The following is a 27,484-nucleotide window of genomic DNA, read 5'->3' on the forward strand; positions in this document are numbered from 1 at the left end:
GTGAAAGGCAATGAACAGCACTGGAAAGGATACAAAAATGTACAGGACATAGCCCTTAACCTCAGGAACTGTACAGTCATCACACACAAAAGTGAAAGGGTAATAGTAAAACCATAAAGTGGTAACATCAGTACAATGAAGCTATGAAATCAGAGAAAGGAGATGTTATAGGTGAGAATATTAAGAATATACTTGGAAGTTGAAAATATTAAGGTAGCATGTGTCGAATGGCATTAAGGGGTGGATAAGACACTGACAAATAAAAGAACAGAGGATGGAAGTATGGAACAGGAAGAGAAAGGAAGGGTATTTGTAAGCAAATGACTGCATGTGACAAAGGAAAGAAGGTGTCATGAAGGATTCCTCATTCTGGGTGAATGAAAGCTATTAACAGAAAGGGACAAAACAGGAAAAGAACTTCTGGGGGAGGTAAGCTTTTTGAGCATGTTGAATTCCGTATGATTAAAGGAATCCATGTGGCAATGCAGAACTGCAACTCAGAGAGCCACTGCCCCACACAGCATGAACAAAACCTCCTAGTCACTGGACTTGAGAAGAAAACAACGATCCTCTTGGATTCCTAGTTTGTACCTACAATAATGTTTGCTGTACTTTTATATCTTCTGATCCTCTTATATGTACAGCTTTTGTCCCCACACTTGTCCTAATGTATACAGCTCTCTTTGGCTGCTTTTATTACCACTTAAAACAATCACCAACTTTTGAAGTTGAAAGGAATTTTACAAATTAAAGAATCTACTGGAGATTAGGTTCTAGTGTATTCTTTTGTTTCAAGCAGAGCTTGCTAAAGCTTTTTTTTTTAAACTTTTGCCCACCTTTACCCATTTCGCTAAAGTGTATTAATATTTTTTGTGTATTAATATTTCCACATAACAGCTTTATCAAGGGCCACAAAAGAAAAAAATCAGGTCTTCCCTGGTGGCGCAGTGGTTGAGTCCGCCTGCCGATGCAGGGGACACGGGTTCATGCCCCGGTCCGGGAAGATCCCACATGCCGCGGAGTGGCTGGGCCCGTGAGCCATGGCCGCTGAGCCTGCGCGTCCGGAGCCTGTGCTCCGCAACGGGAGAGGCCACAACAGTGAGAGGCCCGCGTACCGCAAAAAAAAAAAAAAAAAATCAGAACCTAATTATCAAATATATAAGGATATATTATCAGCTGCAGAACAAAATAAATATTAAAACAAGGTGCTTTAAAAAAACTTTACATAGGAAAAAAATTCAGAATTCAGTAATATCACATCTAAAATGTACAACACAAGCATAACAGAAGGACCATAACACAAACTTGTTGCTGTTACCCTAGAACTGAAAATTCTGATGTCAACTGGTGGTAGTATCTTTTATATACAAGATAAAAAGGCATGTGCGCATACCTTAGAGATGCTTGCTTACTGAGGTGTTTCTAAATCCCACGTCAAATGCTACTGGATTCCAAAATAAATTTTCTCTTTACATCTTCTACTCTGAGAAGTGATTTTAGTTTTAAATACCTCTAACAAATAACATTTATCATAGAGTCATATTGCTGATTAGCATTTCAAACTAAAATCTCTGCAAAAATAATTTTGGGACATTGAGCTTTAAGAGCTTTTTAAATATTCCTTAACTTTACTTCTAAATTAAGTTGTCAGAGAAATAATAAATGGAGATTTATGATTGTTTTTCAGAGCATAGGTTCAGAAAGATAAGTAACATTTCAAATCATTTTACTCAACCACACAGCTCTAAGATAATTTTCCCCGATTTCTTAGATCCTACATTTTCTCTAACTGGGATTTATGGTTTCCAACCAGATATAAACATGTTATAAAAACAGTCATTTATATTTTAAAGTACCTAGAAAATAAGATTTCTTAAGCGGAAAACATTAAAAAGTTATCTAGAATGATATGCTATCTTTTTCTCCTATCCACTTGTCCTTCCACGTTTTCATCCATTCATCCATTGAGATATATAGTACTAGACATTATGGTACACAACCTTTGGCAAAGTATTTATTCTCATAAAATATAGTTTCTCAGAATGGATTCTATAGAAAATTGTTTTTCCCTTTTGCAAAATAGGAAAAAACATCTTGTACAAATGGCAAATTCAGCAGTCATCATGTCAGCTTTAACAAAACACAAGGACATAATCTAATATTTTAAGTTCAGTTAGCAAGCAAACATGTAGTGTGTGTCTCCCATATAACCAGGCAATGAGATAAGAAAGTAGGATTGAAGTAACCACTATCTGCTATTGGATGCTATTTCATCTAATCTCATATAATGTATGATTCTTCTTGTATTCCTTAGGGATTTGTAAATCTTTGACCTATTAGACAGAAACAATCTATAACAAAATTGTAATTGTAGTGTGGAGTTCAGGCTAGTAAAAAGGAAGTTTAATTTTATGAATAAAACCTAAAAAAAAAATCAGGTAATGAGAAAACGAAGATGAGAGAGTAATGCAATATTTTTCACTTTTTTTGGAAATAAATATAGTTAAAACCTTTAAAAATACAACATTGAACATTGCCTTAAAATTTTTTTCTAGCAAAGGCAACAAAAGCAAATTTAAGCAAGTGGTATTATATCACACTAAAAAGCTTCTGCATAGCAAAGGAAACCTCAAGAAAATGAAAAGGCAACCTAACAAATGGGAAAAAATATTTGCATATCATATATCTGATAAGGGGTTAATATCCAAAAAAATATAAGGAACTCATATAATTCAATAGCCAAAAAACAAAAAACAAAAACCACAAGTCGATTAAAAAGTGAGATCATTTGAATAGACGTTTTTCCAAAAAGACATGCAGATGGCCAACAGGTACATGAAAAGGTGCGCAACATTACTAGCCTTCAGGGAAATGCAAATCAAAACCACAATGAGACCTCACACCTGTCAAAATGGCTATTATCAAAAAGAGAAGAAAAAAGTGTTGAAGAGGATGTAAAGAAAAGGGAACCTTTGTGTATTGTTGGTGGAAATGCAAATTGGTGCAGCCACTATACAAAACAGCACGGAGGCTCCTCAAAAAATTAAAAATAGAACTACCATATGATCCAGCAATTCCATTTATGCATGTTTATCTGAAGAAAACAAAAACACTATAACTAAAGATAAAAAACACTAACTAAAGATACATGTACCCCCATGTTCACTGCAGCATCATTTACAACCTAACTGTGCAGTGATGAACAGATAAAGAAAATGTGGTATTAAAAAGAAAAAAAAGAAAATGTAGTGTGTATACATACACACACACACACACACACACACACACACACACACAGAGGAATATTATTCAGCCATAAAAAAGAATAAAACCTTGCCATTTACAACAACATGAATGGAACTTGAGGGCATTATATCAAGTGAACTAAGTTAGAGAAAAGACAAATGCTGTATGAACTCATATGTGGAATCAAAAAACAAAAAAATGAACTCGAAGATACAGAGAACAGATTGGTGCTTGCCAGAGGTGGTGGTGGTGGTGGGGCCCAAAGTGGGTGAAACAGGGTCAAAAGTTGCAAACTTCCAGTTATAAAATAAGTAAGTTACAGGCTATAATGTACAGTTTGGTGACTATAGTTAATAGTACTGTATTTTATATTTGAAGATTCCTAACAGGGTAAATCTTAAAAGTTCTCCCCACAAGAAAAAAAAAATTCTGTAACTATGTATGATGATGGATGTTAACTAGACTTACTGTAGTGATAACTGCACAATATATGCAAATATTGAATCACTATGTTGTACACCTGAAAGTAACATGTTACATGTCAATTATATCGCAATAAAAATTAATTAAAATCTTTTCTAGCTGATTCACTTTGCTGTACAGCAGAAACACAACATTGTAAAGCAACTATACTCCAATAAAAATTAATTTAAAAAATTTTTTTTCTATACATTAAAAAACTTTTTCACTTCTAGAAATAAGGAAATGGTATAACTCTGAAGTATAAAAACCTTAACTTGGAAATTAATATTGCATTTATGGAAAAAATATTTTTCAATTAAAGTTTAAAGAAAAAGTAGCCTATTTAGCTTTTTGAAATATTAAAGGAGTCTCAATTTAGATAAAATTATACACAGTAATATATAAGCATTCTATTCTATATTATAAAATATTTGGCTTCATTGAGCACAGGTTATAACAGGCTTTAGTTTAACTAAAGGGAAAACAGAGATGATAATATATGAGGCATAGTTGCAAAATGATTTCTATGTTAACAAAGGAAATAAGAAAAAATTCACATATATGAATCTTTAAAATCTGGAACTATCACCTGTCTAATAAAGGAAATACACTGTCCCCAAAACCCATGGATTAATATTAGATTATTTTAACACACTGAGGTAAGCATTTGGTTAACAAATCTCTCATTTGTAACACCAAGAAATTTCAAACAGTCTGGGAAATTACCAAAACCATACAAAGGGGAAAAAGGAAAACAGCGGTTATAAATTTTGCCACTAATTTCCTCATTTTACTTCAGTTATTGGGGCTAAATTGGTTTATCATGCGATAGTCATCTTAGATTCAATAATAAAGATGTAAAGAAATTCATACAAAAAAACAGCCTGATACCTTCAAGGATAAGATGATATATAAAGGAAATAAAACAAATACTTTAAACAGAGGCGAAATGAGAACACTGTGAGAAAAGAGTACTTTTGTCAGGTCAAAAGTTTGAATATCTGGGCCTCCCTGGTGGCGCAGTGGTTGAGAGTCCGCCTGCCGATGCAGGGGATACAGGTTCGTGCCCCAGTCCGGGAGGATCCCATATGCCGCGGAGCGGCTGGGCCCGTGAGCCATGGCCGCTGAGCCTGCGCGTCCGGAGCCTGTGCTCCGCAACGGGAGAGGCCACGGCAGTGAGAGGCCCGCGTACCGCAAAAAAAAAAAAAAAAAAAAAAAACCAACTTTGAATATCCAATAGATTCTAACGCTAAAATGACAGTGAACTAAAACAAGCCCCAAAGGGACCTAATTATGGTCCTATATTTCTACATAATTAAAAAGCATATACAAAATAATGACAAAGCTTTATATCATCATGACCAAGAACAAAATAAAATTGAGGTAGAATCAACTTAGAATTACTTTGGTTGGATGGAAGGGAAGAGAGAAAAATGCAGTTAATTTGTTAAAAGTAATTTACACTTGAAACAATATTGAATTATATAACTTTTGACTGAGCTCTACATTCATAACTATATTTTACTTAGAATATTATTTAACTTGTAGTGGAGTCATTATATATCCATCACAATAGCGATTCAAAGAGGAAGAAGGAAAGGAGTTAAAAAATCAAAGTTAAATAAAAATAATAACTGTAACGGATATTCTCAGATAAAACACAAGATGGCAATTAAAAAGCTAAATATCACATCTTGGTAAAAAGTAAAAGTTTTCTAAAATTAATAGGTGAAGAATACCTACCACTCCATCAGCAATTTTCTGGGCTCCATGAATTTCATATAGTTGTAGCTGTTTTTCAAACAGTTGGGCGATAGCTCTATGAACAAGCTCATACTGCTCCTATTAGGGAGAGGAAATGATAAACAAGGGAAAAGACATTAAAAAAAATAAGAAGGCATTTATAAAAATATAGTTTATAAAGTGAAACAAAAAACTATACCTTAGTTTGTACTGCAGAATGCCTCTGGGTTCTCATTTCTTGTATTAAGTTGAAAACATTAAATTCCTCTGGTATTTTCTAAAACAAAGAATTTAAAACATGAACTGTGGACAACTGTTCAGAAAAAACAGTAAAATAGTCTTCAACTCAGCTTTTCACACAGACCTTATATACGTGCTGGGTAACTGAAAATTTATTGAGCACTATCTATCATGCATCAGAGACTGTGCTTAGTCAAGAACTAATCTTGACCCTCAGCACTCAAGCTAGTGAGCTAGATACGTGAACAAATAAATGTCCAGCGAACGCATGGTTGCAGTGCAGTGGGAATAAACATGCTGTGACTAACTCTGGTGTGTGAGTGAAAAGTGAAATATACATAAGCATGGCGGATTAAATGTATAATCTATTTGGGGAATTGAGAAGCTTGATGTAGATAAAACTGACTAAAAGACGGAAAGAAGGAGAGCAATTCAAAGGAGGAGAAAAGATAAGGCTACTTGGCATCAGACTGCAAACATAATAGAGTCTGAACTCATTCTATAGGCCAGTGTTTCCTGGGCTGGCTACATAATGACCAGCTAAGAGAGCTACATCTCTGGAGACTGAAACATCCTAGACAATTCGTTTGTACATCTGGAATTATAACGACTGCAACAGGCAATCGTGACATGAGCAGATCTGATATTCGGGTAACTTTTGTAGCAGGGAAGATGACAGGGAAAAGGGGAGAAACTGGTGGAGGCTTACTGAAGCAGTCCAAAAAAACAGAAAGATAGATTTAAGGCACATTTCTGAGGCAGAATTACTAGAACTTGGTGATCAACAAGAATATTTTGGAGTGATAAAAGAAGACAGAAGAGTTAAACATGATTTCCAGGTTCACTGCTTGGGAGTCTTTATATACACCAGAAGATTTTTATATCAATTCCTAAACTAAGGCTTAAGATTTTTTTTATGTTACGTCAAACTCAATCAAATGGGGACTGTGTTCAAAATACACAGCTTTTGAAATGACAAGGTGTTTGTTTGCTACTATTCAACCAAATGCCTCTTCCCACCCCAATTTTAATCTTTGACTTTTATGTTAAAATGTGTTAAAATCTAGCATTTTTGTTCACTTAAAAATTTTCATACGAATGTTAGGAAATGACTTGTTTAGGGGGAATACAAAAATAAAATTTAACAGAGGGCTTCTTGAAAAACTGTTTAAAATTTAAATATTCCGGGGCTTCCCTGGTGGCACAGTGGTTGGGAGTCCGCCTGCCAGTGCAGGGGACAAGGGTTCGAGCCCTGGTCCGGGAAGATCCCACATGCCGCACAGCAACTAAGCCCGTGCACCACAACTACAGAGCCTGTGCTCTAGAGCCCACAAGCCACAACTACTGAAGCCTGCGCGCCTAGAGCTCATGCTCCGCAACAAGAGAAGCCACTGCAATGAGAAGCCCGCGCACTGCAACACAGAGGAGGCCCCGCTAACTGCGAAGCCCGCGTGCAGCAATGAAGACCCAACGCAGCCAAAAATAAATAACTAAAATTTTAAAACACTTAAATATTCCCTAAGCAAAAGTGAAAAATGGAACGAAGGCAGGGAAAAAAAGAATAGAAGGAAGAAAGAAGGAAAAAGAAACTAAATATTTTATTATTCCTATTTTATATGACATAGATTGACAAATTCATAGAAACTATAAGGCTATGAAGAATAAAAGCTTCTCCCTAATGCATAGAAAATAAACATACTATAGAACCAGCAAATAAAGCAAATCTGCATACAATGAGGAGACTTGTGGTTTTCAACTCTGTAATGAGGGCTATGTCTTTATATGCTCCGTAATATCAAACCCAATTTCTTGGAAATAGTACTGGTATAGCAACAATAATACAAGGGATGGTGAGAGAGATGAACCTTAAAGTTAGCACTTGCTACATGTCACACAGAGTACTGAGGAACTGTACAACCGTTCTTAAGAGCTTATTTAATTCTTTGCGTTATTAACATTATGATCCCCATTTTCAGATAAAGAAATTGAGATTACGTAAATCGACCGAGATCCCACAGCTAGTAAATGAGAGAGCCAGAAGTTTAGTCTGGGAAGTTTGGCTGCAGTTAGCATTCTTAACCGCCGTACTATATAATGCTTCCAGTTAGGCATAAATATTTACTGAATTGATTATACGTATACATAGAATATATATAAAAGGCAGCAAGCGTGCTGTATTTGGAAAAGTCAATGCAGAGTTTTACATGCCTAATGTAGGAATTAATTCATCCACAACAAATGGATGACAATATGTTTACCTTGCTGCCCAGTGTATTACCTCAAGGTAATATGCATCATTTATACCTTTCACTGCCTTTATCTCTTACACAGCAAATTTCTAAAAAAGTAACATGTGTAACAACACATATGCTATAATTTACTGCAATTAGTTATCAAGTTTGAAAATCATAACAGATCAATTAGATATAATGATACATAAAAACTGTTCTTACCCCAGCTTTTAGTAAATTCCACGTATAATCTATGGCACAAATGGCACCTGTTCTTCCACAGCCTGCACTATAGATATAAAATTTGAAAAAACAACTTGATTTTTGTGATAAAAGAACCGTTAAATACATGGGTGGACATGTTAATATTCAGAAGCAAAAAATCATTTCAGAAATCTGACAAAATTCTACTTATTTAGTAAACAAACTACAACTTAAAGCGTGTGCATGGCAAACATCCTTAACATTAAGATTTATATCTTGTTTTCATTTAATTTAAGGAACTTCCAAAAGTAACTCACAGAATACCTAGAAGCCTTCACTTTGAAAGTCTGTCTACCTCAGAAAACCTTGGCTAGCTAACAAAATACCTTGCAGATATAAACTTACACTATGTTCTAGATGGCTCTGGTGCTTTAGAGTAGAGAAGACTACATCATTTCAATTGCAAAAGGTATAGGAAAGAGGAAGAATGCTACAAGCCCTAGAAACTGGTTTGAACACCAGCAGTGATTTCACTAAAGAAACAAAGGCCACTAATGCTCTCTAATCTCCTGAAGAACTAACAGAACCTGGAGAATGTAAAGTAAAATACCACAGGGTAGTTATTTTAAAATATGACAGAAATACTTTAAAGCAACTGATTTTCAGCTAGAGGGAGGCATATGCACCTAAGGATTGAGAAACATTATGAGTAATTAAAGATGTTACTGACATCAGTGGAATAATTATAAGCAGAAAAAAAGTTGGGCAGCACTTTAATGTGTATTTTGAAACTTTTAGAAGTATCAGTAGTTTGTTAAACATGTAATCTAAGAATTCCTGATAAAGTATATTATAAGCAACTTAGTATGGTTTTTAAAAAGCTCTTAACAATAAACATTAAGAATATTAATTTTAAACCACTGATATATTTGTCAATTCCACACATCAGAACGTTTCTAAAATTTTGGAGTTAACAGTTACTAGGGCTAAATGATATATATTTAAAACGATGGTTAAAAGTGTGATATTACAGAGACACAGAAAACCAGATCAATGCAACACAATAGAAACTTCAGAAACAGATTTGAGTATATTTAAGTATTTATTACATAATGGATTCTCCAAGTAAAGCGGAAAGACTAGACCATTCAGTAAATAGTACAGGGAAAGTTAGTTAATGCAAAAATTAGATTCTTACCCTTTATCTTAATCACAAAAATATTCCAGATGCATTAAAAATATAATGTTTAAAAAAACCTATAAGTGTATTTTTACGCACTACTGTGTTAGGGAAGGACTGTCTAAGCATATGTCAATGCACACAAATCGTTAATGCAGATATTCACAATTATGTATGGTAAAACACAGGCAGAATAAAAACCATGAAAAACCAGAGCACTTACAACATGACTACACATTAACATCTTCAACATATAAAGATATATAAAGAATTCATAACGTATAATTACTGAGATGAAAATTACTGGCAAAGTAAACAAACAAGCAATTCACAAAAGAATATAAATGACCAAGAAGAAAAAAAGCTTGCCTGTCACACTGACACTGAAACAAAAAGATAAAAGTATTGGGAAGAATATGGGGAAATGGGCATTCCCACAAACAAACCAGCAGTGGTATGCTTAATTATAATGAGCATCAAATTTATGGATAACAAATTTTAAAATATATAGTAAAAGTATGAGAAAGTTCATGTCCTTTAACTTAGAAATCCCACTTTTAGATATCTATTCTAATGAATTACAGATGTGTTCAACGATTTCACCGTAAGACTGGCCACTGGGTATTTAAATTGTTGTTTAAAATAGCTGAAAATGAATGGGGTAATAAGTGAAATGCCAAGAAATGGAGGTTAAATATAAAATACAGAGCAGTCATAATGTATTCCAGAAGAAAATTTATATGACTTAGAAAGAGGTACATAATATATGAAATGGGGAAACATTCTTAAAAAAAATACTATACACACATTGAAAGCACATACACTAAAATTTTAACAATGGTCATCGCTAATGGGATTGTGAATGACTCCATCCTTTTATGTTTGTGCTATCTAAGTCACTACAGTTACCATACTATTGGTTCAAAACTATTAAATGATCAATTTAGTTTTTTAAAGGAAAATCTTCCTATCAAATTGGATTTATGAACTATGTACACTGACCGGACAATATTAATAGAACAGGAAATAATTTCAACTAATTTGTAAAGAAGGTAAGCCAAAGCAATTTCTTTATCTTTTAATTCTACAATTAAATAGATCTTTTTCTTTTTAACCAGTTAACTACTTAATTAAAAAGTCAACTAACCACAGGATTAACTACAGAAAAATAATTTTAATTAACCAGATTGTTAACTTATTCCCACATCTCCATCAGCAAGCCACCTTTCTGGCCCATAAATAAAAAAGAAGCCCTTTCACTTCACTGATAATAGGCATCACAATCCAACCAACTGGCTAAGAAAACTATCTTTGGTGTTCCATCTCCACTAATATCTTTTAACTATTTAATTAACCAGTAAATCTCTGAGTCTGAAAATTTTCATTTATTGATGCTTTTTATAACAAATGTGAATGAGATATAAGTCACTTAAAAAGATAAATTGTAGTTTTATAAGTACTATGGTTTTAAGTTTTTTAGAAGCATTGAACGTAAAATAAAAATTAAGAGAAGAAAAGCTGCCTCAGGATTCAAATAGCTTTTACTATTTGGAAACCCATATAATGACCTATCTTAATGAAATTCCAAAATTTAGGTTTCAAAATACCATACATTACCCATATTATAATGCCACCTATATTTCAAAGTATTTAAATATTTAGAAAATTCTTTTGTACCTGCAATGAATACAAATAGGCACATCTTCATGTTCTTGGTATTTCCTCATTAAGCTTATCATGTCCAGAATAGAATCAAACGATGAGGGAACATCATGATCTGGCCAGTTCACATAATGAAACTGATATAGCCTACGAGATTCCTTCAAGAATAACAGAAATTCAGCCATTATGAAAATATACTTGCAAATTTTAAAGCATACAGAAAAGCTGCAAATCTCACTTTACTGCCATTTCTAAGATATGTAATTCATATTTAGCACTTTCTTAAAAAAATGACAGCCTACATTCATCACATATAAAGTATTGATGTGAGGGCTTCACATGTAACAATTTACCTAATCCCCATGTAACACCATGGGGAAGGTATTGTTAATACTATCCTCATTTTATAGGTAAGGAAATTGAGACAGAAAGAATAACATGCACAATGTTTCACAGCAAGTGACAGATATGGGATCTGAAACCAGGCAGTCTTACTTCCAAAACCTACACTTTAACCATTATACTATGTATACTACTCAATTAATCTACAGTATTAAATGGATGAGCAATATACCATAAGCATTGTTTTAGAATCTATTGTAATCAGAAGACGAATAGACTATTTAAACCAAAAAGAAAATTAGAAATGAACTTGTCCAAACCCAAACCTACTCAAATTATGGTGTGGGCTGCCATCCATCTCCCTACCCTTTCAAGGGATCTGTGAGCTTCACACTATTTTTATAATAATACTAAGGTGTTATTTGCCATTTTCATTCTCATTCTCTCATGAGTGTACAGCAGAGTCTTCTCAAGACTGTATGATTTAGGATGATGTCATCACTTGGAAAGGTAATGGAATGTCTGCTTGTATATTCATGCTTTTTAAAAAACTTCTCAGTTTTAATTTCAAATATAGTAAATATTAAAAGATATAACCCACAGAAACAAGAGCTCTTTGGAATCTTCAGCAATTTTTAAGAATGTTAAGAGTCCTGACATCAGAATGTTTTGAGAATGGCTATTCTGGTGTTTAATAGAAAGAGCACCACTTGGAATTCAGGTAAAACTGTATTCAAATTCTGCTTCTGCCATTAACTGAATAACTTCAGGTAAGCTACCCAACTTCTCAAAGATTCTTTATCTTCATCTATGGGCAACAGAGATAGCAGTACCTACCACTATGAAGCAAGGAGGGTTGAAATGCCTGATACAACACTGAAGTTCAGTAAGTTACCTATCATTAATATTATAGGTTAAAAAATAGCAACCAAATGATAATAACTGACTCAACTAAAGGGAAATGATTAGTCAGGTCAGGGGTTGCTAAGAGTACTGGAACCATGTCTACTTATAAACAGGAAGGAGTTGTTAAGTATGCTTACAATGCACTGTCTGGGGAAGAATGATGAGCTTCGTGGCCAAGCTTAATTACTTACAGTGACTTAAAATTTAAGATAATAAAAACAGAGAAATTGAGGAAGAACTGATAGGCATTCTCTAATGCCCATCGGATTTTTCTTTGATTCCTTCCTGGAGAAATTATCATTTTATATAGCTCTGAAACTGAACTCATGGGCCTCTAGTGAAAACAAGTTATATCTAAATGAAGACTTAGCGTTAATAGTGGCTTGTCTCTTTCTAAAACATTGTAAACTAATAAAAGTGGGTAATAATTATGTAAATAATACTATAATCTGTTTACTGCAATAGAGGAAAAATATTTGCAGCACAGAAACCAACTATTCCAAACACAGTAAATTTAATTTAGAGAAAGTTGTTCTAAGTAAGTAATTATATTACTTTAATTGATAAAACATAAGGCTCAAGATAATAAAATATTACATCTGATTTTCTTCTTCATTATTTTATATAACTAAAAAAATCAGCAAGCCTCCTTAACTATGTAAGGTAAGACAGTATACTATTTATATATATATCCTCTCTTTAAAAACTATCCTTAGAAACTGTCTCTAAATGGAAAATACTTACATTCTGAAATTCAAGTAAGAGTGTCCTAATGAAGTAGTCTGTTCTTGCTTGTTCAGCTTCCTAAGTAAAGGGAAACACTTGTGAGTCAGTAGAACATTAAAACAAAAACATACACACCAAAACAAACAATAACCTCATATTTAAAGTCCACAATATGAAATTAATCTTTAAAATTCCAGGTATGCCTGATAATTATAAAAACAACAATTCTAGAAGTCATCAATTTGTTTATCTAGGTTTTTTTTTTTTAATAAACAGAAGTGTCTGTTAACCAATTACTTAGCTAGGAGTCTATCATCCAACAAAATATTTGCAAAGTGACAACCATCCCCAGAATCATGTAACAGAAATAACACCTACAAACAAAATGTCACTCCTTAGTACCTACAAACATCTTCAACCATTTTATCTTTCCATTAAGCTTGATTTTCTCTACCTAACACTCAACTCTGAATTAACTGGACGCCACATGTGGAAGGAAAAGGATGCACTCACAAAATCCCAAATTATTATTTTGGTTGATGACAACATAATCACTTTAAAAGTCTCTTACTATCATTTGTCAATAATCACTTTAAAAGTCTCTTACTGTCATTTGTCAGTATATTAGAAAGCTAACTATTCTTTTTGCCTTTTTAATTAAAACTACAGACAGGGTAGGACAGCGATTGTCAAGAACAACAGGGTATGCTGCTTTATTAATTTTAAAAAATTCAATATTATTCCTGCTTTAATTTTTTAAACCATAGTAATTTATTTTGAACTTTTCAAATAACATTGCAGGGGGACTTCCCTGGTGGTCCGATGGGTAAAACTCCACGCTCCCAATGCAGGGGGCCCGGGTTCGATCCCTGGTCAGGGAACTAGATCCCGCATGCATGTTGCAACTAAGAAGTCTGCATGCCACAACTAAGAAGCCTGCATGATGCAGTGAAGATCCCACGTGCCTCAACTAAGACCCGGCACAGCCAGAATAAATAAATATTTTTAAAAAAAAATAACATTAAGAGGAAAGTCTGTTTTTATTTTCATCGTAACAGAGTATGAATGAAAATATTCGTCCAAGACTTAACCTTTTCTCACCTATAAAAGGTGAGATAAATACTTTTGGCTTTGTGGGCCATAAAATCTCTGTCTACTTTATGTTGCTGGTGTGATCGGCAAATATATAAATTAATGGGTGTGGTTGTACGCCAATAAAACTTCACTCACAAAACAGGCAATGAGCTAGACTGACCCATGCCAGTATGCTGCTATCTGATCTAAGTGGTTACATGCAGCAACATGCTACTGAGCTCCAGCCTGCCCATTCCCCACTGTTCACCAACACTTCACCCTCCTTCTCATCCCCAAACCAAGAGAGCTCCTGATACTGTCCTGTCTCAGTCTCAAACACTCTGATTGCCAAGTATGGTCAAGTCACATACTATGGTTATTTTCACTGCCTTGCTTTCTACTTATAAATTTGATATGTTGGCAACAGTGATAACGAACCCTAAGTTGTCTGAAACAACCACATGCCATACAAATTACTTTCCACTTTGAAATTTTGAAAGAAAAATTTTGCTTCTTCAGCATGGATTAATTCCATTATTGACAAATCAAACCAGCTGTTACGAATCAAATCAAACCTCTTATCAAGAGGACTTTTTAAAATTACCTTTTAGTGCAACTGGAAAACCAACCCAAAAAGTCAATTCATCTTTTCCAAATTATAAACTATTTCTTACTTTTCTCTATTCATTATTATAAGTTGTTTACTATTTCTGATCCCCGACTGTAAAAAATTTTACGTTGTTTTGTTGTTGACTATTAATCACTATATGTGGTCACTTCAACTGTGACATTCATTACAATTATCTTATTACATTTACATTTACAAATGTTCAACACAACCATGCTGCACAGAACTAGGTTTCCTGGACTGTCCAGGGACTTAATATTGTAGAATACTTTCTGAACTGGTGAGGGAGTAGTGTTCCCTCACAGGAGTACAATATGGTTATGCATTGGTTTTTATTCATTCCAAACAATATGAAATGCAGTAGGATTTTTAAATTTTTTAAATTTAATCCACAAACAGTTAGTTCTAACCAGGACTTGAGAGTATTGACTACACTTTAAATCCAGGCCACTTAACTATGAGTTACAGTTAACATTACAAAAATCACACTGTATTTATAAAGGAGACTGTGTAAAACAGTCTGAGTCCTTTCTACATAAACCTAGAAAGCACTAAATTTCTGGTAGCATCAGAGGAATTCATAAGTCCTAAGTACAAATAAGTCATAAAATTAAGGACTTCTTGAATTCACCAATGGCGAGTAAAATCACAGAAATTATATTTCATTTAACCATGGAAAACAAAGTCAAAAACAAGCAATTATGAGATGGGTAATGTCATGGTTAATTTTATGTGTCAACCTGGCTGGGCCATGGTGTGCTCAGATACCTGGTCATACGTTATTCTTGGTGTTCCTGTGAGGGAGTTTTGGGGTGAGATTAACATTTAAATCCGTGGACTTTGAGTAATGCAGACTGCTCTCTGTAAGGTGGCTGGCCCTCATCCAATCAGTTAAGGCTTGAACAGAAAAAAAGGACCAGCCTCCTCCAAGTAAGAGAATTCTCCAGGAGACTGCTTTTATCTGTAACACTAGCTCTTCTTGGTTCTACAGCAGACTGTCTCTGGACTGGAGCTGAACATCAGTTTGCCTGGGTCTCAGCCTGCCCACCTTCGGATTAGAACTATTTTATCAGCTCTCGGTCACCAGGCTGCTGCTCCTCAGCGTGAAACTGAAGCATCAGCTCCTCGGGGGTCTCCAGCTTGCCCACCCTCCCCTGCAGATTTTGTACTTGCCGGCCTCCATAATTATGTGAGCCAATTCCTTATGATAAACCTCTTTCTCTATATATATAAACATCCTACTGCTTCTGTTTCTCTGGAAAACCGTGACTAATACAGGGAAGTTATTTAATTTTCATGTATGTTTAATCATCGTATTTTGAGTTGAGTAAATAAGACAATATATTTCTTTCAAGTGATTAAAAAAGACACCTTCATGTGTAAACCTAAGCAAATTGTTGGTTCTATTCTAAAGCTTATATTTTACTTCTTTTTTGTTGTTTCTTCACTGCTTTTGTTTTTTAATTCATTTTCTCAGATTTGTGTTGTTAGTTTTAGAACTTGAATTTAATTCACTTCCACAGCTCATCAAATAGGTATATATTTTAAGTTTCATATCAAGTTTTCTGCCATAAAAGATCAATCTCTACTTTCAGGATGGAAGTTCTCAAACCCATCTTTGTACATAATTATAACAATTCTGGGGAGGATAACAAAGATATGAAAGATTAACATAATAAACTATACTTCAGCCATCAAAGATCTTTCTCATTTGTTGAATTTGAAACTAATACTTTATACCACTTTTCAAATAGATCACTCAAAGCAGTTACTTGTTTATTCTTAGATATATAACACTTATGATCAACTTATATACAAAGACTAACACAGAATTAACATAATAAGGTACAAGGAAATTATACATTTATGAAAAGTCATTCTCAAAGCTTCTTAATTTAAAAGCAGTATAAAAACAAACATTATTATTAATCTTTGTTTATTAAGTGTAGATTTACATGAAAACATTGAAGGCTTGGCTTATATAAAACCAGGTTCATACCACATTATAATTTAATTATCAGTCTAACATACTCATTACCTGATTAAATAATGTATATAAAAATAGATACTTACACAAGAAATTTTAAATGGTGCAAATGTTATAGGGTCTTCTCCATACAAAGGCCAATAGCGCTCACATTTTTTCTGTTTTCCAAAAAAAAGTTAGTAAATAATTGATAATTTGTTTTACTTGAACTTTAACAAATATTTTGTGTTCAGGTTGCTCTTCCTTCCCAGAAAACAGAAAAACTGCCATCAACAGGCAAGGAACTAGGAGCTCTCAGACTTACCCAACTAACCATAAAGGTAGGCTACCATGACCTCTCCAAGATTAGTCATAAGAAACTTATTAACATAAGTTTATAAACTGTTCATTGCTACCAGCTTGGTATATAGAGTAGACTCCAAAGATCCTCCTCTAGAAAAGAAAAATTGCTTTAAAAAAAAGTGCCTGGCACAAGGAGGTCCATTCAGTATAAAAAGTTGCCAGGCAAGTTTTAATGCTTGTAAAATGACAATCCCTATAATAACTGGCTGAATTCTTGTTAAGTGTAAAATCTGTGGCATCGTGGAAAGAGCCCTCCACTTGGTATCCGAAGAATTTTGCAAGTAGCAATTTTACTGTTTGGTTGACCTTTAGTTCCTTTACCTGTAAAAATGGGAATAATAATCCTTATCTTATATGATTGTTTCAAGTACTAAATAAAAGTTTCTTTCAAATGTTCCACTGGTGGAACGCCATACAAGAATAATGTATTATTTAAACTATCCACTTTTGAGATTCTAGAAAGTGCAATCGAACAGTTTCCCCTTTTACTTGCCCATTTTAAACAGGTATAGAAATAGTAAACTATTCAATTTTCATTGGTTTCTAATATCAAGCCCCATCATTTTAGAAACTTAGGTAAGTGAATGAAAGCCTAACTTTACAGAAGATCCAGTGATTCTGATGCAAGAAATGATGCAATTTTACCAAGACCCAATAAAATGAAACCCTTTAAGTGACAATTTAGCTTAAAATAAACCTTTGGCATGGGAAATACATCAGTTCTTATTAAATTCTCATAGTTCCATATATAGTAAGTGGAATTGTTACCTATAGGCTAGAATTAACTGTAAGCTGACAATACTGCTCTCAGGGCAACAAAGTAGAACGGCCTAGTGTGTCAGTTTAGCTTAGAGTAAATACTATTAATATTTTAGAAGCCTTAAAGCCACAAACTTCATTTCCCAGTAAAGTTTATAGAAAATGATAAAATTAAATTATTTTGAAGGGTTTTTTTTTCTTGTTGTTTGGCCTAGGAAAGTTTTAACATCTTCAAACAGAAAATAGATTTATAGAAGATTAACTTAGTAAGAATGAAAGCTTGTGACTAACATGCCCCTCATTCAGATGAGCAATAACTGAGTAATGATTATATTGGTACTTATATTTCAGGTATGAACTAATTACAATTGATTCCAAAAATAATGTTAAACATCATATATACATAATCTATAATAATTTATCATTCATTTCAGAGATGAGGAAGCTGAAGCTCAGCTTCAGGGGGACAGTTCAATGTACCATGCTCCAAATGCTAGTAAAGTGTAGGTCTGTTTGATTTTATTACCTGTGCTCTTTCCATTAGGTCACATTCTAAGTCAAAGTCAAGGTTATCAAATAAATTCATAGCCCTAACTGACAAAACAACAAAACTGACTACTAACAAAACACTATGAATCAAAAAAACATTAGCTTCAAAAATTTCTGCATGCAATACAACTTAATTTTTCAAGTATTATTACTGATATACAGTGTGAGCTTATTAATAGAATGAAGAGAAACAAAGCCTAAATCTTAAAAGTAACTGTAAAAAAATTAGGAAGGTGAAATTTAAATTTCCTAACACCACTGATTAATAGTAATGGTACTGAAGTACATACTGACAATACTTAAACAGATAACTTAATTACTTAACAGTTTGCACTGTAATTACAATTACTTAATTACTTTCTCAGTTTGTTTATTTTCTAATCTTAGACTGTTCATTTTCTGTCCAATATTGCTAATACTTCCACTATTTGTAAATGATATGGTTGGGCGGAATGACAAAAATTACTAGTAAAAATAAAGTTTTCCAATGATTTATAGATCATAAAATCTCACATAACTGAAAGATGTATTATCTTGTTTTATGCAACATATCCTTTACTGAAACTTTTCATAAGAAGTTTTACAACTAAAAAATGACTTTTACTTTAACTAATGAACTACCTTTGTATAAGGAGACTTCAAATCACCACATAATTTGTTTGATTTGTTTCTCACATTTATAGAAGCCCACACTTAAAAATGAAGACTTAGGAATTGATGCTGCAGGAGATCACAACGGTTTTGAAACTAATTTCACATGGACAGAGTTTTTACCAATGTTAAAAATTTCAGATTAAGGAATTTTCTTCTCTTTGGAGATAACATTACAAAAATGTAGTGGTACTGGCACACAGAAATTAGAATATTCAAGCTGTAAATTGATGAAAATTAATCAGAATTATTGAATTCATTTTTATTCTCAGTTTTATTCAATCCATAAAAAGTGTTCTACTTACACCACCATTAAATATTTGAAGACTACTAAGTAACAGTACAAAATCTATTAAATGTATTTATAAAATATAAAAGTTGATGTGCTTGGGGATTATTTGGCTCCTTTTGATGAAATAAAAGCAATTGCAGAACACAAAGAAAGAAAAGAAGTAACTATTTTAAAAACTAGGGCTAAGAGTATAATAAAAGACCAGGTATATATATTCCTAGAAATGAAGTAATAAAAAGAATACTCCACAATTATTTTAAGTGTTAATAGTTATACATACCCTTCCCATCTCAAATTCACGACAGGCCATTACAATGATCTAAAAAGAAGTGGGGGTGGGATGAGATAAAGAATGTATCAGTTAAACACAATTTTGTTTTTTCAATAAAATGTACATTTCAATAATTATTTTTTATTCTGAGCAAAAGTATGCCTGGCCTGTCAAAAAAAAAAAAAAAAGTAGGTTTAATATTAAAGTATGAGTTAAAGAAATGATCAAAATCATTCCTTTGAAGTAAAGGGCTAACTAACTAAATATCAACAAATTAAATTTGGCTTCAAATAACATGATGTATTTGATTTGAATTAAATTTTTTAAAGCTTATAGACTTCTGTCTTTTGAAATAATATTAAAATAACGCATTCAGGATATTTACCCAATAAAATAGCAATACTTTACATACATTTAATAAAATTATTAAGGTTGAAGGTATTTAACTGTCTTTGATCATAAAGGTTATTACATTTGCTTACCCATCCCAACATTTTATAATGTAATATTTCAAACATACAGCAAAGTTGAAATAATTTTACAGTAAACCCTCTATAGGCACCATCTATTCTCTACCATTAACATTTCACAATAATTGTTTTTATCACATAGCTCTCCCTCCACTCATCTACCAGTCTATCTTATTTGGTAGTTGTCTTACTAGTACTGACATAGGACAAGATTCAAAGTATTATCACACCCTATTCTTGAAATATTTCGACAAGTTTGTCAAAATCTAATGAGAAATCCTAGCCATCAGTTGTTGTCTTTTTAATAAACATTAGCTATAATTAACATATCATTATGGCTCAAAAGTCATGTCATTACATGTAATACTTACTACAACATTGTACTCCCATATCATCCTCCAAAAATCTATTACTGTATTTGCTAAAGGTCCTTGGGTTGCCACATATGCTTTTGGCCCATAAACACCCTAAAAGGGTTAAAAGCAAATTTCATATTTATTATGATTAACAAAAATATTTCCTTACATAAATTTTAAGTTTTCAAATTTTATTAGTAATACTGCTGTTTTTGCCTAAACCATTCCCAAATAATGGCGAAATATATTTCACTTCAGCTTCTGATGAAATGTTACTACTTTTGTGTAATTATTAGACATGGTGCACAGAATTCATAATTAAACCTCCTTGTGCTAATTTTAAAATTATTAGTTACCTAGGAATTAAAAACAAAAGTCTTAGTACCTAGTCAACAAAGCTAACTCTAGCAGAAACATAAAAGCATGCATCAATTCCAAAAGATAATACTGAAACTAGCTAACAGTTCTTTCTTACCTAGATTCTTCCATAACTGCCTTTAGTAACTTATTCAACTTAAAGTTTTTTAAGCACCTACTATGTATACTTAATAATAAACCCAAGAATATATCAAACAAAATAGTGGACTAAAATACTAAACCAGCACATAATTGAATCATACAGTGGGTCAGTGTTATTAAGTGCAATTAAAAACTAGAACTTTTAACAGATGTCCTTATAAAAGAACATAAACATCAATAGTATCTGAAAGAACGAACTACCTACGTGTTAATTTTTGTTTAACCTATTAGTTTTGTGTTTTGCCATAACTGTAGTAAAATTGACTTTTTAGTAAAAACAGTTTTTATTTGAAACCATGACTGTTCAATGTTGACATAGATATTAATTTTACCATATAACTCTTACCACCTTAATATGTTTCTCAACAAAATATTATATTAAGATATATATAGGGGCTTCCCTGGTGGCGCAGTGGTTAAGAATCTGCCTGCCAGTGCAGGGGACATGGGTTCGAGCCCTGGTCTGGGAAGCTCCCACATGCCGTGGAACAACTAAGCCAGTGTGCCACAACTACTGAGCCTACGCTCTAGAGCCTGCGAGCCACAACTACTGAACCTGCACGCCACAACTACTGAAGCCCGAGCACTTAGAGCCCATGCTCCACAACAAGAGAAGCCACTGTAATGAGAAGCCCATGCAACACAATGAAGAGTAGCCCCCACTCGCCGCAACTAGAGAAAGCCCGTGCAGCAACGAAGACCCAACACAGCCAAAAATAAATAAATTAAATAAATAATTTTTTTAAAAAATTAAAAAAAGAAAAAGAACCTTAAAAAAATGTATAAATACCATATATAAAATAATTGAAATTATACTGCCATATAACTAGAAAGATTCAAAAGCACAGAATAACTAACAGAACAAAACAGTCTTTTATTTACTCAAGTAGCAGTTTGAATCTCTCTCTCTCTGCTGATAAATATGTAAAAAACTTGACTGCTTTTGATCAGAGTATCCAAAAAAGGTTATCTACAAAGACTATATTTAATCTTGCATTTCAGCTGTCACTTGAAACATAGTGACAATTGCCAAAAGTTTTTAATCTAAGTTTATATTCTGTAATTTTAAATCAGTATTACCCAGTAATTCCAGCCCTGGTAATTTATTCTAAGAAATTATTCAAAAGAATAACAATGTTCAGGGCGTCCCTGGTGGTACATTGGTTAAGAATACGCCTGCCTAATGCAAGGGACACAGGTTCAAGCCCTGGTCCAGGAAGATCCCACATGCCATGGAGCAACTAAGCCCATGTACCACAACTACTGAGCGAGCCTGCGCTCTAGAGCCCGCAAGCCACAACTACTGAGCCTGCGCTCTAGAGCCCGCACGCCGCAACTACTGAGCCTGCGTGCCCAGAGCCCGTGCTCCACAACAAGAGAAGTCACTGCAATGAGAAGCCCATTCACCGCAACACAGAGTAGCCACAACTAGAGAAAACCCATGGGCAACAATGAAGACCCAACACAGCTAAAAATAAATAAATTAAATAAATAAATTAAAAAAAAAAAAAAAAGAATAACAATGTTCACTGCAATATTACCATCAAGAAAATCTGGAAACAACCTATATGGTTCAACAACAGAAATGACCATGTACATTTGTGTACCTAAACTCAAGGGGACAAATGAGAAGATTTAACAATCAGTAAGGTGTTTATAAGTCTTCAATGTAAAAGAAAAAACAAAAATAGAAAAACTTTATCTCCACTATCATAAAACCAAGCAAAACTCTTTATGAATAAGGAAGCTAGAAGGAAAGCCCATAAAAATATGTCATGGCTGTGCTTTTATTTTTACTCCTTTTAGTGTTGGTATCATGTTAGGCAATTTTAAAACTTATAATAAAATTAGTATGTAGGAAGACATCAAATATGGCAGAGTTAATACTTAAGGTTAATACATACCTTAATAAAATTTGCATTGATATAGTCTGAATCTTGAGAAGGAGTCTTTAAAGTCAACTTAACTCGGCTGTGATCAACTACAAGAAAAAAAAGGATTTCATAAATTATATCCCATTGGCAAACAGGTTTTTTCCTAACAAACCATAAACAAGATTAAATAAATAACTAAAGTTATTTACTTTAGAAAACAATCGGGGCTTCCCTGGTGGCGCAGTGGTTGAGAGTCCGCCTGCCGATGCGGGGGACACGGGTTCGTGCCCCGGTCCGGGAGGATCCCACATGCCGCGGAGCAGCTGGGCCCGTGGGCCGTGGCCGCTGAGCCTGCACGTCCGGAGCCTGTGCTCCACAATGGAAGAGGCCACAACAGTGAGAGGCCCGCGTAACGCAAAAAAAAAAAACAATGAATGGGACTTCCCTGGTGGCACAGTGGTTAAGAAGCCGCCTGCCAATGCAGGGGACACAGGTTCGAGCTGTCGTCCGGGAAGATCCCACATGCCACAGAGCAAGGAAGCCCATGTGCCACAACTACTGAGCCTATGCTCTAGAGCCCACGAGCCACAACTGCTGAGCCCGTGCGCCACAACTACTGAAGCTCATGCGCCTAGAGCCTGTGTTCCGCAACAAGAGAAGCCTCGGCAATGAGAAGCCAGTGCACCTCAACGAAGAGGAGCCCTGGCTTGCCACAACTAGAGAAAGCCCGTGCGCAGCAACAAAGACCCAATGCAGCCAAAAATAAATAAATTAATTAAAAAAAAAAAAAACAATGAATGAAAATTGACTCTAGGTACCAGCAGGCTAATTTCTAACATCATATTGACCGGAAGTCTGATTGTAAAGCTGTGTTTTAAAGTTGGAGTCAGAATAAATCTCAGGAGCTCTTTTAAAATACAAATTCCTGGGCATCGTCCTAGATATACTATACAAGAGTCTGAGGTTTAAGTGTCTACAGTTTTTAACAAGCATACTAGGTGATGAACACTAACCATTTATACATAAATACATTTGCCAAAGTTCTTGTAAGGAAATCTAACTTTCATATTTCACAAGAAATTAGAAAAATTAAGTAAACTGTGACAAATAAATGAATTAAGATGATGTATGAAAAGTGCTCAATACTGCACTTCACCAGTGATACTTATTATTAGGTAATGTCCACTTAGGGTAAAAAAAATCTTTACAAGAAAGTCTCAAAATATAAATTTTATTAATTTAATAAAATTATGTACTTTTATTTTTAAAATAAAGGTAATATCAATATGATTTTTAAAAATTAGATCTTAAAGAAAGATACAAGATGAGACTTCCCTGGTGGTCTGGTGGTTAAGAATCCATGCTCCCAATGCAGGGGGCCCAGGTTTGATCCCTGGTCAGGGAACTAGATCCCACGTGCCGCAACTAAGAGCCCACATGCCACAACTAAAGATCCTGTGTGCCGCAACTAAGACCTGGCACAGCCAAATAAATAAATAAATAATATTTAAAAAAAAAAAAAAAAAAGATACAAGGTGAAAAGTGAACTGCCCCTGTTCTTGAATTCCAGGGCTCTCTCTTTTCCAAAAAACACACTATTAAAGTTCCTTTTTCATTCCGAAATTTTTATGCATATACCTATATACTTTGAAAAAGCAGACAAATACAATCATACTAAACATGTTGTTCTGAACCTTGTTACTTTTCAGTTAGCAATATATCCTAGAACTCTTCCCAGAGCAAAAACAGATCACCTTACTCTTTTTTAATGTTATATGGACGTTTCATTATTTATCTCACTAGCTACACTACCGATGGGCCGTTTTTTCTTACTAGACACACTACTACAATGAACACTGCAGTACTTGGATCTGTTACCGGCAGTACCAGAGGGTAATAAGTTCCTAACAGAGGAATTGCTACTTGCCCTCTAAAAGGTATATACCAACTTATGCAAGTGTTATTAGTAAGAGTAACTAACTGGGTGTTATCATATATTTTAATAGCTGACAATCTAAAAAATAAGACATCAGACCTGCATCTCTTGAATTATGCAAATGGTTGCATATTTTCATATAGTTGTTTGTATTTCTTTTACCAAAGCTGCTTGTTTATACCCTCTGAACATTATCCCCATATGTCTATGTTTTCCTGCTGATTTATATGAAATCTATGGAAAGAGAGAAAAATCAGCCCTTGGTCATAGGTAGTGCAGATAGATTTTTTAAAACTTTTCATTTAGAACTAATTTTAGATTTACAGAAAAATTACAAAAATAGTATAGAGAATTCTCATACATCCCTCACTCATCTTCCCTTAATGTTAACATCTTACTTACATAACCATAGCACAGTTATCAAAATGAGAAAACTAATATTGTTACAATACTATTAATTAAACAACAGACTGTAAACAAATTTTACCAGTTAAAAAAAAGTATCTTTTTTTCTTGCCAGGATCCCACTATACACTTTGTTATTATTTCTCCTAAGTCTCTTCCAATCCATAAAAGTTCCTTTGACTGATATTTTTCTTATGATTGGAATGAGGTTATGCATTTTGTCCAGAACAGCAGAGAACAATCATGTGTCCTCAGTGAGAAGACACACCAAGGGGTTCATGATGTCAATATGTCATGTTACTTGTGAGGTTAACCTTGGTCTTGGTTAATTTGGTGTCAGCTGGTGTCTCCACTGTGAAGTTACTATCTTTCCCTTTGTAGTAAATAAATATTTGGGGACATACTTTGAGCCTATGAAACCCTAAAGTAGTAGGATTATCTAAGATTCATGGTCTCTAGATTAGAAAGGGCCATAACATGTAACATGCCTCTATCATTTTGGTCCTTTCTAATCCAGGGACAATGACTATTAAAGGCAATGAAAATACAAAAAGACATACAGAAATGGTAACAGATACAAATAAACTTCTTAGCAAACTTTTTAAAAGGAAAACTAATGAATAACTAATTTATTTGCTAATGACCCGAATTTTATACATTAGTACAACGGCCCAGTTCTGCTGATTTCATTTATTTATTTTTGGTGAAATTTTCTTTGGAAATTTGTAGGAAGAGATATATAAGAAAGACATAGTAGCTTCCAATTAAAATTATGTATCTCCTTACCATGTTTCCAGGAAAAAGAATGTTTACATGTTTATCAATGCTTTGTTTCTTATTTAATTCCATCCTACATGTCTTTTTTAAAAGCCATTTGGGATAAGAAATATACATATAAAAAATCCTATGCTTTGGGCAAATGACAATAGAATAATTCAGTAGTTAGGACAATGACAGTTAAGTAACTATATGAAGCTTCCTCTCAACCATGTTTGCCAGTAATGATGGGTCCCACCTAATTACCCTTATTCATGTGGCATGTTAGCCTCTATTCAAAGTATCTCAAAGCCAGAGACTTTGTACAATAGTTGGTTTACCACTGGATTCTTAGTAAATGTTTTGGGGATTGTGAATCCAAATGAGAACAGTGGCTCCCAAATGATAGTCAAGACTTGTGCCAAGGTGCTTGCTACATGCAAGCTGGGAATGTTTTTTTAATTTTCTGTGATGGAAAATTTTATGCATATACAAAAATATGATAGTATAATGAATCCCCATCTATCCATTACCAAACTTCAATAATTATCAGTATTTTGCCAATCTTATTTCACCTATGGCTAATCATACAGCAGCTGGGGACTGGGAAAAGCAAATTAAAATGCAAGATTTCCAAGTTGCATATTCTGCAGTAAGTTTGATTCAGTCAGTTCAAGATGGGGCACAGAAATGGCTTTTTTTAAAAATGAAATAAATAATGCCCTTTGCATGCAGCAACATGGATGGACCTAGAGATTCTCATACGAAGTAAAGTCAGTCAGAAAGAGAAAGACAAATACCATATGATATCACTTATATGTGGAATCTAAAATACGCCACAAATGAACATATCGATGAAACAGAAACAGACTCACAGAAATAGGTAACAGACTTGTGGTTGCCAAGGGGGAGGGTGGCGGGGGGAGAGAAGGATTGGGAGTTTGGGATTAGCAGATGCCAACTATTACATATAGGATGGATAAACAAGGTCCTACTGTATAGAACAGGAAACTGTATTCAATATCCTGTGATAAGCCATAATGGAAAGGAATATGGAAAAGAATATATAACTGAATGACTTCGCTGTACAGCAAAAATTAACACAACATTGTAAATCAACTATGCTTCAATAACAATTTTTAAAAAAGAAATGGCTTTTTTAAAAACTCTAAAGCACAGGCAAATTTTGTAGTCACTACTTCATACTATAGAATCATAGTATATATATATATTTTATAATTTTTTAAATTTTTATTTATTTATTATTTATTAATTTATTTATTAGGCTGCACTGGGTCTTTGTTGCAACGTGGGCTTAATTGTGGTATGTGGGATCTTAGTTCCCCCCCCACCCCGACCTATTTATTTATTTATTTATTTATTTATTTAGGCTGTGCTGGGTCTTTGTTGCCGCGGGCTTGGTTGTGGTATGTGGGATCTTAGTTCCCCAACCAGGGTTCCCAGCGACTGAACCTGGGCCCCCGGCACTGGGAGCATGGAGTCTTAACCACTGGACTGCAAGGCAAGTCCCAATCATAGTACGTTACTGAGAATTTTAAAATCAGTATTATGCTGTGTATAACACATAATGCATACTTTAATATTCTTCATCGGTGCTGTTATTAAGCATAAACATGAATAGAAATAATTTAAAGAATATTAAAGAAATGAAA

General features: G+C 33.9%; 2 protein-coding genes across 6 annotated transcripts in view; one reads left to right on the plus strand and one right to left on the minus strand.

The window, feature by feature from the left end:
- LOC309810554 (uncharacterized protein) overlaps positions 1 to 18,413 on the plus strand; it is a 91,686-nt gene extending 73,273 nt beyond the window's left edge. For 2 of the 3 annotated variants that reach the window (XR_014295018.1, XR_014295019.1), the window contains one exon: positions 15,636 to 16,330. Coding sequence is in view for 1 of the 3 variants with exons in the window: in XM_082632645.1 (XP_082488771.1) it covers positions 15,636 to 15,833; positions 16,865 to 17,011 (345 nt within the window). In the remaining 2 variants the exon portion in view is untranslated. Of the gene's footprint in view, positions 1 to 15,635; positions 16,331 to 16,864 lie in introns of those variants that run through there. The other variant, XM_082632645.1, reaches the window with a different exon arrangement.
- The window catches only part of PTPN12 (protein tyrosine phosphatase non-receptor type 12), a 90,192-nt gene that overhangs the window by 22,943 nt on the left and 39,765 nt on the right, over positions 1 to 27,484 (minus strand). For all 3 annotated transcript variants that reach the window (XM_082632642.1, XM_082632643.1, XM_082632644.1), the window contains 9 exons: positions 22,745 to 22,821; positions 20,337 to 20,432; positions 19,505 to 19,543; positions 16,718 to 16,789; positions 12,961 to 13,020; positions 10,984 to 11,126; positions 8,145 to 8,211; positions 5,651 to 5,728; positions 5,452 to 5,550 (listed from right to left, as the gene is read on the minus strand). In XM_082632642.1, the coding sequence (XP_082488768.1) occupies positions 5,452 to 5,550; positions 5,651 to 5,728; positions 8,145 to 8,211; positions 10,984 to 11,126; positions 12,961 to 13,020; positions 16,718 to 16,789; positions 19,505 to 19,543; positions 20,337 to 20,432; positions 22,745 to 22,821 (731 nt within the window). The remainder of the gene's footprint in view (positions 1 to 5,451; positions 5,551 to 5,650; positions 5,729 to 8,144; positions 8,212 to 10,983; positions 11,127 to 12,960; positions 13,021 to 16,717; positions 16,790 to 19,504; positions 19,544 to 20,336; positions 20,433 to 22,744; positions 22,822 to 27,484) is intronic.

The sequence above is a fragment of the Mesoplodon mirus genome, assembly GCF_964341445.2.
Source record: "Mesoplodon mirus genome assembly, chromosome: 9".
Lineage (NCBI taxonomy): Eukaryota > Metazoa > Chordata > Mammalia > Artiodactyla > Ziphiidae > Mesoplodon > Mesoplodon mirus.